This window comes from Myiozetetes cayanensis, unplaced genomic scaffold (genome assembly GCF_022539395.1).
Source record: "Myiozetetes cayanensis isolate MyiCay16 unplaced genomic scaffold, myiCay2020 scf13, whole genome shotgun sequence".
Taxonomy (NCBI): Eukaryota; Metazoa; Chordata; class Aves; order Passeriformes; family Tyrannidae; genus Myiozetetes; species Myiozetetes cayanensis.
Window position 1 is genome coordinate 14,170,583 of NW_026086937.1, and position 17,020 is coordinate 14,187,602.

General features: G+C 41.0%; 1 protein-coding gene across 1 annotated transcript in view; it reads right to left on the reverse strand.

Moving 5' to 3' along the window:
• PDE6D (phosphodiesterase 6D) overlaps nt 1-17,020 on the reverse strand; it is a 34,250-nt gene that overhangs the window by 6,899 nt on the left and 10,331 nt on the right. The window contains exon 2 of the mRNA XM_050307874.1: nt 238-326. Within this exon, the coding sequence (XP_050163831.1) occupies nt 238-326 (89 nt within the window). The remainder of the gene's footprint in view (nt 1-237; nt 327-17,020) is intronic.

Sequence of the window (17,020 nt, forward strand, 5' to 3'; positions counted from 1 at the left end):
TCTCAGGCCAGAGTATGTTTTAATTAATTCCCCAGGCTCCTCTGATGGAGATGAGGGTTCCTTTTTAATATGTGAGGAAAATCTGAGACACAGTGAGGTGATATGACTTGCCCAAAGATGACATCTGTCCTTCAGAGTGAGGGTATGTTTGCAACTCAGGGGACCCAGAAACGCAGCACCGCCCAGCCCCAAAATGCACAATAAAGTCACACAATGCACAATAAAGTTCCACAGTACCTTCATGCTCCACTCCAGGTACAGACAGATCTTCTGTTCCCTGCCAGAGGATTTTCCCTGTTTCTGCATCCCGAAGGTTCATCCAGTTTCTGGTTGGGAAGCAAATAAGGAAAACAAGCCATCTACACCCCTAAATGCTGTGTGTAGTATTCTTTGCTAAGCTCTGAAATAGGCTACTCCAGCTGAGGTTCAATCTCGTTTGCTGATTCGCAGGAGGCCAAGGAAAAGAGATGCTTTTTCCTAGAAAACAAATGAATGAACCAACCCCTGACCAGAATGAATTCAACAAGAGTTGTATAGCCACAGATTTAGTTTTCACTTCAGACTGAAGCTTGTTAATCTCATTTATCATTTTCCATTGCTTCTAGAGGATAAAGGCAGTGCCACTGAGCTGCAGAGAAGCAAGAGCATTGCTAACAATAACAGATAACTCTACACAAACAATTTTTGTTCTCCAGCATTTGAAAAATGCTAGAAAAAGGAGTGCTTCCTATGAAACGCTAGAAAAAGAGTAACATCCAATCAAGCTCGTTTTTCTTAGCCTACAAAATATTAATATCACAGGCTGTTGTATTGCTGTTGACCTTGTAACTGCCACTCATGGGAGTTCTTCAGCTGCTGAGTGCTAAGCAGAGAGAGGTCTCCTCTTTTCACTCTCAGCAAGTGAGGCTGTGCCAGCTTTCAAAAATCCCAAATCGGTGAATTACTCATTGAAGTCACAGGCAAGTAGGAAATACTTTTTTGTCTCCCAATACTAATTGTCCCTTCCAAAGGGACAACTAGCAATGATCTTAAGCAGGCCTTTGAAAAGTCTTTCCCACAGGATAATTCAGACATCAGCATCTCAGAAAAAGGAGCCTGCATGCCTGCCTGATGCCATCCTGAATGGGGACAGACCCATCCTTAAGCCTCTGGCCCTCCTGCTCCGCAGCTCACCAGGGAGGCTCCAGGGATTCACCAGCGTAAACACCAGAGACTGACCAGAGCAGGATCTGTGAGACGAGCCCACAGTGCCTTTCCAGCAGTTCCCTTGGGCTGGTTTATGGCAGCACAGCCCTTGTACTCAGTACTTCCTGGACCAACTGCTAAAGGAACTGACTGGGGAGGCAGAGAAACAGCAGAGGGACAATATGGACCTCGATGTGGGTATAAATAGGAGCTGTCAGAAATTTGCATGTTGAACTCATCCTCTAACACACACAGTTTCCAGGCAGACTCACACAAACTCGTCACATCGGTCACATTTTTCCAGAGCTCCTGGGAAGAAACAGATGCTTTAGCAAATTTTGCATTACAGGGCAACATTTGTTTTAAAATTACGTGTGTGGAGGAAGGAAGGGAAAATGGCTGCTTCACACAGATGTGAGGATTCTTTCCCTTCCTGAAGGCTGGCCAGACTTTCCATGTCCCGCTGAAAGGACAAGAGGGAATGTGTGCCCAGGGTCTGTTTACACAAAACTTAGCAACAACCTGGAGCATGGGAAGAGGGAGCATAGGGCAGCCTGCTCATGTCCTTCTCGGCCTGTTTTAAAACACATAACACTTTTCCTGGGATTAAGGCAAAATTGAAAGGGGGAGAAGACAAAAAGCATCATCCTCCATATCTTGGTAGAAAGCTGGAAAGTGGAGCTCTCTCCCCAGCTAGCAACTCAAGGGAGATGGGGGCTGGCATGCAAGTCAGAGAGAGAAAACGAGTAGCAGAATGGCAAGAAGAACCTGCAGCAGGGCTGGCCACTTCACGTGGTGCTGGCTGGAAAACTCAAAGTCCTCAGCCAACACAGCCTGCAGGATGGAACTGCCCCAACCGTAATTTAAAATGTCCCAAAAAAATCCACCGTTTTTCCATACATCTTACCGTGGTCAAACATACAAACTAGCCAGGGTGAAGCTATCTGCATAGAAAGCAGTGTGCCATCTATCAAATGCCACGTACGAGGGGAAAATAACAAATGAGACAATCCGAGCATCTCACTGACAAACTCATTTATCTTCACGACACTCCGTGATGCAAACACTCTAGACTATTAGCTGTACAGTAATTCAGCAAATTGGGCACTTGAGTACCAAAAACCTGCTACCTCTAAAAAATGATCCCCACAAGTATTTACTTGAATTTGTTCACTATCAATATCAATGGGAGTTATGAGCTCACAGGCTTGGCCGTTGGCCATGTAGTGCCAAACTGGGCAGCAGACAAGTTCCTCTGAGCTGGAGATGAAGCACTAACCAGAACAGCAAACCCAGCTCTGCACAGCAACTGATCCAGCCTCCCAATTGCTGTATCAGCACTCTAACTAATGGACTATTCCTTTTTCCTTGCCATGACTTGCCTTGCCTTCCTGTCCCTCTTATCAATTTTTGGAGCACTATGAAATCACATTTACCATTTTCAAAAGTATTACATTAGGAGTGCCCTTGAGAGAGAAGTAGCCTGACAGCTTAATTATTATCCTTACTTGAAATACTGAGTTATAAAGTGTTAGTGACCTACTATTTCTGGAGAGAGAAAACACTGCTGCAGCCTGCTGACCTCTGTCACTTCTCCCTGTCAGGATTTGACTCTCGATCCAGTCCAAGAAGAGTGATACAAGTTATGTTGCCATGCTGAACAATGCCAGATATGTTAACAGTTGGTGTGTTAGACTTCTATAAAGTGCTATCTGCCTTTATGTTGTGTTGATGTTCCACTGTAAAAGTAAATCCATGCAGGACAGCCTGCCCCATGCTTTGTATTCTGTCAAATTAAAGATGAAGAGCAAATAAAAAGTTCAAGGCTATATCCTCCTGATGAGAGCCTTATGCATGTGACAGTGCATCCACAGTTCTTAGAAAAAATCTTGTATTTAAACAATCTGAATATTGCCAACTTGTGGAAATTCCACATCAAATGAACCCAGGTTTAGTGTCAGCCTGACAAGGCCAGAAAGCCTTGTCAGGTGCATGTGCTGGTTCAGGACATGCTTTTCCAACTTCTGCAAATGAAAACAACGAAATCAACCTGCTAATCAGAGTGTATACACAAAACTAAAATATGTGGACCCAGACATATTTTAAGGGATCAGAATACTCGAGCAAGTTAACAAGTTTTTTTCCCAGCAACTGAGCTTTATTAAAAGGGAAGAACAAATCATTTGATGTTAAAAGCACACACACACACAATCTTCTTCTACTGGAAAAAACTACTTCATGTACAAGAGGTTAATTATTTTTTTTAAAAAAATATGTTTAGAAAGACATAGGCATCTGAAAAAATTCTAAGTCAAAACAGTTAATTTATAAAACTTAACTGTAATGGGATTAAAAAGAGGCAGAACCCATCACAAGTGGTTTCTTGACAAGGGAATACCTGACAAAGCAGCAGCTGTACTGCTTACCTAGTTAGCAGCTTATCACACTATTTCTGTCATCTTGGATAGAAAGGCTGGTACTAGGACATACCCCCGAGTGAGGAAAATGGAGATCTTGAACCAAACCCACACACACTGTTATCTTCTAATGTGTTTAATTGGTTTAAGATTCTTCCACCTCAGCATGAGAGATATTGTTACTAAAAATAAAGAGTGCTCTGTTCCTGAGCAGCAGTGGAGATCTGCAGGCAGGATGAAGAGGGCACTTTAAGTATTGTTGAAAAAGGAGAAAGCAAATTAATATTGGTTTAATACAATTACTCTTTTTGAAGAGGCTCATGTCAAGCCACCTGGCAGGCATAGCTAAGAAGAGCAAGTAGAAAGCCAGGCAGTTACAGCTTTCTTAGTACATGTGGGGGGAAAAAGGTAGGACAATAGTGTATTTCTAATTCAGTTTATCATTCTCAGTCACAAGAACACTCTTACACTATTAAATTTTCATTCACCTGGATTTTGGTGCTTTTGGTGGTTATTTTGGAAACAATGTCTGATTTAAGACTCAATAGATCAAATGCTCTTCAATCCTGAAGGCAAGAAAGGATTAGGTAGAACAGCAGAAGGAAGGGTGTTCTGTTGATCTATTTATATTCCACCACCTATTGGGTCAGCAAAGTCTTACATAAAAGCTTTGTAGTAGCTGGAATTTGACTTGCTTTATATACATGGCATGAATTAACTTCCTCACAGACCTACTTTGCTTAGCCTGATGAAGGGAAATGGTTTGTGCATTTCTAAATCCAAATTTTGCTGTCTTGAATACCTCTGATGTCAGAACAGAAATTCTTTCTTTTTTGTATCTGTCACAGAGATCACTTTGTTCAAACAAATCAAAATGTACATCCTTATCTTTCAGTGCTTTAGCATTGCAAAAGATTCCCTTGCATTACCACACTAGTAATTAAGAATAACCTTGAAGGAAGAAAGAGTACAAACAAAATGAATCACTGAAGTAGTATAGAGTTAAAAGAAGTTCTGCCTCAATATCCCTGACTGTTACTTGTATGCAGCACTTCCTGAATATCTCAGGCTGCAGCAAACAGGAGGTGTAATTTCTTTCGTTAAAATGATCAATTTTTCATTTTATTCCTTGCTGTCTACACCATTCTAAAACCTTAGGAACTGCTGCACTCTTATCTTTCATAATAAAAGCAAGCCTAATGTTCATAACCCCTCCCAGAAAGAAGGTCTTTCATCATCTTCGCCAGCTTTTTTTTTTTTTTTTCCCCACGAAATGCAACATTAAGAGACTTGTCCTATGGGACAAATGACAGAGAGAAGGTGGAGCTGAAAGCCCTGAACAATTCAGACTTACATCTTTGTTGCAGACCCAAAAAAGCCTCTGATCTGGACTGACCAACTTTCACTCCTGATTTTGCATTGCCCGTCACGAAAAACAGACACAACCAGGCAGTCATGACATGGGTAAGCAGGTAAGTAAAGAGCAACCTTCAGGGGTCATATTTATATCAGACATATTTTCCCAAAAGAATATTTGCATCTCAGTTGTTTAAATCCAGCCTGAGGAGTAAGGGCCAATATAAATTACCCCAAATAACTACCAAACTACAGGATTATTAAGTAGACCACCCAAGTGGCCTTATTCTTCTCCTCCACTCATGATGTTCATCCTCTAATCTTTCCAATCTCTAATCTCACTTTTTATTACAACTCCCAAATCCCTCATCCACAGAACTCCCAACTGTGTGCTTAAATTTAAGCATATGCACAGACATTTTGTTTGATCAGGCTCTTGAATTTATTCTGTTCACACTCAAGAGAAATGCTGCTGTTTGGTGTCTAATAAACCACAAACACACATGCTGGCAGTGTGTTAAGAGAAAAGGAGACTGTCCTCCCAGCCTAGGGATGAAATTCAGTGCAAAATTCTATGTACTCACTGAGCATCCATCCATTCTGTGTAGTAACAGAAATACCAAAGCAAATACCCCAACTGGAAGCTACTCCTCAAACATTACTGGAGCCTTTGGGTATAGCACTGTCAACTTTTCCTGCTTTCAGACAGCAGCACACTCTCTTGAGTTCCAGATTAGACAGAAAACACGCTATGACAGCTCTTACAAAAGCAAGGCTTTTAAAAAACTCCTCTATTATAAACCAACTTTCCTGGAGTGACGCACAAGATATGGGTTACTGTGCTTCTCCAAATGATGGGAGGTGCTGGATACTGGAAAGGTGCTCTATTAAATCCTCAAATGGAAGGAAGCCAATTATCCCTTCAAAGCACTCCTGCCACTCCTGTACTCACTGTAAAAAAACTTGCTTTTAATGTCTCCTGCACAGAACAAATTGCTGTGCAACAGAAGCCAGGGAGATCCACAGATTAATGCAAACCACATGACAAAATGCAGCAAAAATCCTCAGCAACCAACAAAGTCATTTCACAGCAAATTATGTAATCAGAAGGATATATTTAACAGCTACAGCATCACAGCAAAAAGACCAAGACAATATCATACACTTGTATAATTTTTACTTCCCTTTATACTTTCTGCCTTACACCTTTGTGTGCAGATGTGCCTACACAGACCTGGTATCACCACAACACATTTTCATCTAACATCCATCAGACAGTCCTGGATAAGGCTGCTCTTGGCCCATATTTGGAAAAGCAGTCACACAAGTTACTGCATACCATGCCAATCTTACCTTAACTGTAATAGAAAATGATGCTATTCACTATTTTCATCAAAATGAACAGCTAACATACATCTCTATAGCATCCTGGTGACATCAGGTAGCAAAGTAAGGCACAGAGTTTGCTTCAAGTTAGTTTAGATTCAATTGCCACTGTTGTCAGTTAACTGTCTGTAAATATGCAGAGCAAAATACCTCAAAATCTTACAAATTTAAATCCGAATTGGTGACAGCTATATTAGTCTTAACAAAAGCAAGTACTTTGTAAAAATCAATAAAGATGGAGAGCTCCTAGACTCTGGAAGAAGTGTCTGGCATGGGCAGGCAGGGTGGGAGAATGTGTTTTGCAGTATTGCAAACTAAGCCAGGCTTCCATTTCACAAACTTTTCCTCTCTTCCTCAAATAAAAGGAGCAAGAAACAAATGGATGTACATTTTGAAAGGAGTTACAGACCTAATGTCTGTAACTGTAGGTGAACTGCAGATGAAGTTAAGGGTCATCAGGAAGGGAAAAGGTAAAAAAAAAGAATAAATTACAGTGGTTTGTAAACAGCTGAACGAGGGATGTAGACACTGTTGCTTCAAGGCTTATATCTCTGTCCAGATGAGTCTAGTGTTGTAAAAGTAAAAGCTTAACTCTTAGAAATTCCAGCAATTATTGTCACTGCTGAGTATTAGGAACCAATTTAGGCATTTGCAACTAACCTTTGATTTCTTCAGACAAAAGCAACATGTGACACTCCTGAACAGCTCCTGCCTGCAGCAGATGAGGAAACTGCTCTGTTACCCTGACATCCAGCAAAGGACACAAGACAAGGCTTCCAGAGCACATGCCAGGCACCTCTCTGGGAACTAACTAAGCTCAACCCAAAAAGACTAACCACTCCTAAGCTCTAAAAAACCCCCATAAACCCTAAGATTTGAGATCCCTAACAACAGAATTCAAACTAAATCCCGAAATGCACTTGTGGTACAATGAATACAACGCTGTTTAAAGTGGGAATAAGCTCCAAATCAAATCCACACACAAATCACCGGCTTATGGGATGGATTCCTGTCAGGGGGAGCAAACTGCCTTCTGTGCCTGATCTGTGGAAGTGCTTTGTTTGCTACCATTAGAAATGTGCTTTGTTTCCTCTAGAAATAGATGTTAGAATGGTTTCTAGAACCAGATACAGTGCCAAATAAAAGTAAGCTGAAGTGCTTTTATGCTGCTTTCTGCTGCCTGTGTTTTTTAGGCTTTTCCTGGGCTTCTCTGAATAGCCTTGACAGAAAATACCAATGCCTTAGCAGGAAAAACAACATAAGATCACATCTGGAGATTGGTTTACAACCTAGGTAGTAAAACAATCAATAACTAAGAAAAACTCATCATTGCTTGCAGGACCATCTCATAACTGTGAATTGGACAGAGAAAATTATATTCTCTTTTCCAATGCAGTAAGAGCCAACTCCTCCCAGTCTCCCCAGCATTTTTAAATGGATCTCAAAAATTAGCATGTTAGAAAAGCCTGAGCTCGTGCTAAGAGCCCTTTGAATATTACCATAATTAATGTCATCAGAAATACTCTGAGTTTGCAGTAACAGCAGGTGAATCAATGGGAATGATGTATTCATCCAGGAAAAGAATGTGACCTTTAAAATCCATAGGGCTTTATCAGGACGCAATTTTAAAGTGGGTTGCTTGTAGCTCAGTGGAAAGAACAAAACTAAATGTAACTAAGGAGAAAGCTAATAGACACAGCACATATACAAGGGAAACTGAAAATACAATTGAAACATAATCCACTGGAAGCTCCTTGTAGAAGATGCCTGATCTGTATCAAAAGGTGAGACAGGTTACAGAACAGCTTGAGGAGCCACATTCAGAATGCTTAAAATGAAGTTAAATTCTTTAAACCCCAAAACAATTTGTAATAAGTTTGTCCATTTTTTAATTTCAGCACATCAATTTTCCTCTCTGCAAGTGAACGCTGAGAGTGATTCAGCGATTGAAACAACTTTATTTTGTCTTAACTACTTCAGAACATTCAATCATTTAATCACAGGTGAACTATTATGGTAAAATTTCAAGGTTCTCAGCAAAAAGAGAACTAGAGGGATTTTCATGGAAATAATCTAGGGGTTCTGGTGAATAACTTCATTTTCATAGATAAGGTTGCAACCAGAAGCCCTCAGAGGAATTTACCTCCCTGTAAATTGTTATGGCTTATTGTTCTTTACAGAGTTGAAATGCAGGATGTCACGACAGCTGTGCCACAAAATTAGTTTTAATGGAATTAGGTATTTTAAATCTTGATATGCCTCTTTATTTTATACAATTATTCAGTTGTTTTAAAATATTCATTATATTGGCTTGCTTATAAAAGAAAGCTTGGCTTGATCTCATGTCATTTTTGCAACACTGGAGGATTGGATTTTTTTTTACATGTCTAAAAGGATCCTCACACTTCCCCATACTGACAGGGCACAGACCTGAGCAGAGGAACAAAGACTTCTTTGATCAAATTTTTAAATGGGATAAACATGGCTGCTTAGCTGGCATTTTCATATAGTTTCACTTGAATGACCTGTAGCCTTGTGTGAAAAGTGGAGAAAAAGCAAACCTGAAAGGCTCTAAAGAGGCAGTTTTATCAGCACTGCTTGGGGCCACTCAATGCCTTTGTTCCTCGAAGGCCTCTGCAATAATTTCTCTATTGAGCAAAGTGATGTTTATTGAGAATGGCAAAGCTGAGCATCAGCAGGTCCCCCCGCTGCTCCGTTTATCCATCCTCTGAACTCCAAGCAATATTTCAGGTTGAAAGTGTCCCCCTGGTAAAATAAGCAACTGACAACACAAAAAGCCTCAATGACTTCCAACTGCCACTGCTTAGCTCGTGACTACATGCTTTCCCCCCCATTAATGTTTAATTTCTTTTTTCTCTCCTTCACTTCATGCCTTTCCTCACAGAGCTCTCTAGGACACCAGCCTACTGAGCTCCAAAGGCTACTTCTGATAATCCACTGATTTATCAGTTCCATGTATTTTAGAATAATATGTAATTTATATCATGTACTTCTAAGCACAGATCTGCAGATTGGAAACTGATGAGAGATTTGGCTTTTGCATGAACTGTGCTACCACTTTGCACATCTTCACACTACCACTGTCATCTGCCTTGGGCTACCCCAGACAGGAGGCAAACCCCATCAATTAACTAGAGACAGGATGTCCCACTGAATCAGCAGTACATTACAGCTCAGTGATTAATAACTTAAACCATTCCTAGCATTACACTGTGCTTCAAAAACTTCAAATTGTGTTCTCAAAGTAGCTTTTTAATAACTGCCCATTGCAAAGACTGGGAAATAAGCATGAAGAAATGCACACAGCCACACAGTGAATCAGTAAGAGACAAGGAAAGACATCTCAGGAGGTGTTTGGCTTCAAGACTTGTGCTTCAACAGACAATACTACCTCTCCCTTTAAGCAGCCAGGAACTGTGCTCCCTGGCTGATGGAAACTCTTACTGTATCTTGGAGCGACTGCAGGAGCACAGATTGCTGCAATCATGCCGTGGGGTGGGTGCCAGTGGTTCCCTTCACTCCGTGCTTCTCTTGCTTTTGGTGGTTTCTCAGTCACCCTGTCTCAAAAACAGGGTGATTCTGAATCACTGCCAAGCATTACTAATGGAAGTGGGGAGCAGGAAGGAAATTAAGAGGATTGCTTGCAGAATTAGGACGACTTTTTAGTGTCTAAAATGGTGTTTTAAAGCAGGACAGCAAAATGGCTGTATTAGCTCTGACAATAGAAGCAAAATGGTTGTAAGCAAAATGTTTAAACCCCTGAAACTTACCAATAATATTCTTGTTCTTTAAGACAACTTAAAACCACAAAAAATATAAAATATGAAAGTCATGGGGGAAAGTACCACGTTTGTTCCTGTCTTGGTTCATACTAATTCAATCAGAGTCCCTGTGAAAATGCTTAATTCCCTTTTCAAGTCTGGACACTCAAGTATATTTTGAGCTCAAAGTGCTTCAGTGAAGTCCATGTATGGGTCACACTTAATATCACAGGTTGTTTCTTTGCCCATTTAAAGCAAGTAGCCACCAAAGTTTAAAAATCTCCACTGCTCTAAAAACTAGTGGTGCCCCTGACACAAGGTCTCTAACATCCTCTAACATACATGGTTTCCTTCCACAGCATTTCACTGGGTGTCAAGGGGAACCCAGTGAGTGGAAACATAGAATACATTTCATGTATTCAAACTGTCCTCAAAACTGCCAGCTCTGGGAACTGCAGCAATAATTTTGCAAAAGGCAGTCAGCAGTAAATCTGAAAGGACCAAGTGTTGGGACAAACGCTATAGCTGTTCACTGCTGGCAGGGACAGGCAGGCTCCATTTGTACAAAAGGACCATCCATTTTGCACAGAATGACATTCAGAGATGACTGTCTAAAGGACTCTTAAGAGATGAACCGATATAAACATATTTTGCTGAAGTAAGTCCGAACAGCCTGGTACCACCTCACTCCATCAGCCCCCTCAGAGTCAGATTCCTTGAACACAGAGTGTCAAGGGTCAAGTCATGAAATTTTAGGGAAATTGCCAAGTCTTGAAGCTGCCTGATTAAAACACTGCAACTAAACTCTCTGTGCTAAGCAGAGTGGTGTTTCCAAACTGAATGCCAGCAGACCAGCTCTATTACAAGGGTCTATTACAATGGACTCATACCACTGAGATATTCCCGTACACTGTATTGTAATGAACTATACTTTGGGATTGGTTGTTGCCATATCCACTGAAGCTTGCCAGAGTTGGACTGGAAGCAGGTAGTCCCTGTGTGGAAATGTCCACCCTGTTGCATCTTGCCTTGTTTCCCTTTTTTTATTACATTCTTTCAGAATCTTTTGGGATCAGAGCAGGACAAAATCTGTGCACAGTCCTGGAATAAAAAACTTCTGGAAAAAACCAGTAAGTTCTACCAATAAGCTTTTCCTAACTTAATTTGCTTGGAAAAGTTTCCATTAGTTCCAGCCTCACCAGATCCAGCTGAGAATGGGCAAGGACTCATTCTTCACTTAATTCCTTTAATGCAATCTGTTACCACAGACAATTTAACATTTCAGTGGGAAATCTTTCAAATCTTATACATCTACATGTAGCAGTTGAACTCCTAATCATCAGGCTGCCATCCTTCCTTTCACAAAATGCCACGCAGAAGCGTGTATTTGTTTTGCTGGATCTCCTCTGTGTGTGAAGGGTGTCTGAACACCTGACAGCCCTACTGCTCCACACAGGTTAAAGAGCTGACCTGTCAGCAGTGACACGGTGACTGTACCCCTGGCAGCTGGAAAGACAGAATCAGCCTGGATGGGTCTGGCAGCCCCTGCCCAGATCAACTCCAATCCACAGGCCAGGAATACAGGATAAGGACAACGAGATGGGCCTGCAGACAGCCAGCCCAGAAGTGCTCAAGCTGCCTACTGAACATCAGCAGTGAAGCTCTGAGCCTCTTTGCTCTCTGGGAGCCATTGCCCTTATCTGCTTCCTCCACCAAAGGAACAACTTGTAAAAAATACTGGTTACTGAGTTACACGAAGCGGTAAAACACTTCAGAAAAGGATGCAAATATATTTAGAAGAGCCTCAAATGAGCTGGCACGATACCCTGCAAAATGGGAACCGAATCTTACTTAGGAGAAACAAATCTATGGGGAAGGCAGTTCGTGTGGAGTGCATTTTAGTTCAACCAAGATGAGCTGCTTGGTTTTCTAACACTTGTTCTATTTATTCCTCTACTCCAATCTTCTCAGTGTGACGTCTTTAACGAGGAGATCACAACATCCTCTATACTGGCCAGGGAGATTAAGCGACACACAGACACACACACAGAGCTAGAAAGCAAGAGTCTTTGAGATTTAACTCAAAATCTGTGCTGGTTTGCCATAAAGATCTGACATTTAAATGACTGAATAATGTTAATCTTCCACTAATATTAGACTGCTGTTATGAGCAGGTATTACAGGATAAATCCAAGCCATTTCCTTTTGAAAATATATTTCCTTATCGCTATATAAAAGATGTCTGCTGATTTTCCCCAGGGGATTTTCTGTTCCTGGGAGATATGAATTAAGTGGTGGACTTGCCCATGCCTAGGTGGCACTTAGACCACAAGCTAGGGACCAAGGGGTTTGTTTTCCATTTTCATAAAGCTCAATAAATACACTATTCACTACCAGAATATCAGATGATATACATTGAGAGAAAAGTCCATCTATTTTTAAAATTAGCAGTACCAGATTCTTTAGTGTTTCTTTACAAGGTTCATTGGAATAACAAGGATCCCAAGAACACAACAGAGATAATTAACCTCTCATTTCTATGTGCACATTTATAAGAGACTGCTTCAGGATGAGAAGCAAGAAGAGAGAAAAGAAGATCACAGTTGAAACAAAAAGAGAAAATTTATCTCTTGTCAGTAGTCTGGCCACACTACAAAGCAAGTACAGACAGCAGCAATTTTTTTTTAATAGAAAAACTAACCAACAATCTTAGCTAGAAGGGCATAGCTGAATGCTCAGATTTGTGGCATTTCAATGACTCTGCTTTAATTGCTTATTTTCTATCTCTTTCCATTGTAAGACAAACAAAGATGCCATTGAGGATGCATCTCCCCTGATAAGGCAATCAGAATATGAGCCTGCAATTACAGTAATATTTTACATAAAGGATTCCCTTATTAATCCAAAAGAGCTCTATTTCAAAACCCACTATTTTACTAGCTTCCACCCTCAATAGTGCAAAAATTCTTCGGGATTCTTTGTGCCTGAATTCCAACCAACTCCACTGGGCTTCCTCTCTGTAGAGAACCTTTATTTGTTCCATTTCCGAGGATAAAAAAGGCACAGTACAGTGACATCCCTGGATATCCAGCAGTTCAACAATATCTGGTCCTTCACACTATCATTCCTTTGCACTGCTGCCTGTGCCAAAGATCAGCACCACACAGTTCACATATACGGGATGCATGTACTACCCAGACATCTCTGTAAAGCCTCCTGTCAATCACTCCTGTGCTGCCATAAATTAACATTAATTAGGTGATCAGAGTGTTAGCAGGGAACAGTCCTGCCAGCTTGCTTACCTCTCTCAGGTGGATACTGTTTACTCAAAAATTTCATTGTGATCTCTGTTGGTAAAAAATATTCCACAAAGAACAAATATATAACCCATCTTTTAGTGGAATCCTTTTTCTCGGTTCTCATTAAAGAACAAAACCCAAACAAAAATAAAATCCCAAACTTTGTCTGACATGACAAGTTGAAATGTAGAGCCACATTGGCAAGGACTGTGACACAGGTCCTTGAACATCAAGTCTAGCAACTGGGAGGGACTGTCACTTTCTAAAATCTTCTATAGCAGAAAGACTGGCCAGGGCAAAGTTGAGGAGTACAGATTTTGCACATTTTAAAGACTTCTTACTTCTGGTTAACTGCCCAAAGACTGGAAGAGGCAACAAGCACTGTACTATTACGGGGAAGAGATCCTGTTCTGAACTGGCCCTTAAAACACCCCTGCCATGCACAGGAGGGCAGATACCCTTAACTCTCTACATACAAACAACTGCAGCTACCACAAAAGTCTTCAAGAGCCATAATTTAAGGAACTCTTGAGTGGCAGTTTGTCGTTCTCCAGCAATCTTACATAAGTGGTGAATGTTTGGTACATGAAAGTAGGCATCTTCCATACGAAGAGCTGTTCACCCGCCTCTTTTGCATGAGGAACAGATAAGTTGTCCCCAGAGAGAAAATCCTGCCTTTGACTTTCTATGTTTCTGATAAAGTTGCTTTTGTTTTGCTTTTGTCTCTTACTCTTCCAGGGAATTGGGAAAGACCAGAAATAAAACTGTGTTCAAGAGCATACTTTAACTTGTGCTGCTGAGAACAGAAACTAGGTCAGGGGAGATTTCAGTGTTACTGTCAAGTGAGGCTTCCACCTATTCAGAACAAAGTAAAAAAATCACTATTGAAAAAAGACCATTTGCAAAAACTTTCGGGGAAAATCTGTAGCTCAGTCTTCAGACAGACATGTCTCAATTTCAGAGAGGTCTGTAAAAGAGGAAGAATTCATTTGTGCAAAGGACTTCAGGGACTCAGGGATTTTTATTTAGCCATGGAAACCTGAGGCTGTCTGCTGGCCCTCCAAATCCCCATCAGATCAATAAAGCCTGCAGTAATTATGTCTGATCGCTCCCGCCTTCCAGGAAATGAGCTTGTGGGTTTTATTCTAATTGTTAAAAGGCAGGTGTTCACACCACCAAAATCAACTGTAATGGGAGCACTTAAAGATTCTTGCTGGCAGTCTCAAGAGAAGGTGCAAACAAAAGGTCAAGCACTGGATTTCTCTGCATTCACACACTGATTCTGTCTAAAACCTCTTATCAACACAACGTTAACTTTTAAACAGTACCTTCCTCTGGCAATTGAATTAACTGGGAGTTTGTCAGTGCACAGGAGTCAATCCAGATTAAAGCAGAGTGAATTTAGAGTCGAGCTAACTATTCCTTATTTAACCTTTGCCTGAATGTTCTCACTCTGCATCAGACAGTCCAATTCCAAAGGTGTGAAGTAACTTGGAACTGGACACAATCTTCCAGGGATAATGGTATGCATGGTGGGGAAATCAAGCAGAAATAGTTAAGCTGGAGTAAATTTTAAGCATACAAACCATGCGGTTTTATCTAGACTAGAGCTTTTCGCAACAACACAGCCACCTCTTCTATGACACTGGTGAAGAAAAGTACAGACAGTGCTCTATCTCAGGGTAGTACATTTACACTGTGTAGCTACATCTGTTCAAAAACTCCTGGCACCGACAAGCTCCATATTGACCAAGCCAGTTGGCATAAAGATGGTGTGTATTCCCTCAGGGTGGGATTATAGCTCTGTGTGCTATTCAGAAAAATAGGCCAGACAACTGAACTTCTTTTCCAGGTGGGCTCATATGCCCTCTCTCACAAGTACTGCTAAAAAAAGACAAAAATGAATGAAATCCTGAGAAGATCCTCTTCATGTAGCTTTGAAAGCAAACGCCGCTTGCAGCCTTAAGGGAACAAGTGCTACTGCTGCAGTAGGTCTGTTAATTAGTCTGTAAGGATTTGTGTTTATGACAAGAGTGAAAACTAACTATTGCAGCAGAGGAGATACTGGCTGAACACAGACCTGCTGCTTTGTTCAGTCTCACAGCCGTGCTCAGTGGACCTGCTCCGGCAGGAATGGTCGGAGTTGGGAAAGCAGAAAGTCACTCTGTTCTATTTAAGGTGGTTCACTCAAAGCACCTGATGCCTTGTTTGAACATCTGCACCTTTAACCGCCCCACAGTATCTCATACAGAGCATATCCCTTGCTGTTTCAATCCAGAGTTGTTCTGTAACCTGGGACACATCTACAGATCACCGCAAGTTCTCCGGGAAAGCAACTCAGTATCCTTGAAATTAATTAGAGAACCGCAAGGGGATTTAATCTTACTGAGATTTCATATAAAACAGCATTTAGCCCTGGCACTCACACTCCACACCTAATAAACAAAATAAAAATTCAAATCAGCCAGAGAAACAGCTACGACAAGCACTTTCATAAAGTCCACAATGACAAATGCCAATCTCCTATTTGCTGACATGGCACAGCCGAGGAACAAGCCACTGTTTTCCTGGCATTAACTTAAACGGTTCCTTGGATGCACAATCCCTGTGGATAGTACTGGCCTGAATTTCACTGGAGCTACAAATACTTCTGTTTTGTTAGTTGTTTTTTTAACTTGGGCTGTGTGTGCCTGAGCAGTGGGTATTCTTAATCCTTGCAAACTGTACAACCCTTACAGCCAGGGGCTCCTTGATTAAACGAGAAGAGCATCCTCAATGCAAGTTATTTTTCCAGGCACCGGCTGGCACAAAATTACTGTGAACACCCTCAATGCCAAGCTGAGGGAGTCAGTAAAGGTGTGAATACTTAGGTGGACATCGGTGGTCCTCTGCACTTACAGGACAAGACCACAGTGAGAATCAGATGAAGTTATCAAAGGGTAAAAGGAAAAAAATTCATGGATCTGAGAAACTGAAGTAGTTATATCTCTGGAGTACTATGCAGGCAGGATCACATGCTGCAAAATACAGATCAAACAATTTTTGGTTTTCCACTTAGAACTGACAGGACTAAGATTGTTCAAGGAAAACAAGTTCATCATCTTGTCTCTTTTAAGGAAGGGAGGAAAACTTAGAGAATACAGACCAAGTGGAGAATCAAAACAAAAATGAAAATACAGCCAGGATGAAATGACTGGCAGTTGCATGAGGAAACTAATCTTGTAAATGGACCAGAGGCTGCTGAAAGCGGAGGCAGAGAGGAGGAATAGAGGGGGATTTACGCAGATTGAAGCAGAACTCTCAAAAAACAAGGACTCCATATGAGAATTACTGTGCTTTTTTAGGAACCTACTGGAATATGAGAAGTGCTTCAATCTGCAGTGTGGATTAGGGATTTGACAATTTAACCATCCCAACATTTAACAGCGTTCAACAGTATGGCAGTTTGAAAAGAGAGGAGTTTTTTGGAAATGCACTACAGCAAAACACGGAAAGTACAAGGAAACAATTCAGTTTCAAACTAGTTGAGAATATGTAAAATACCATTATTTTGTTCTGAATGCTGTACTTTAATCAACCTCTACAGATTTACTAA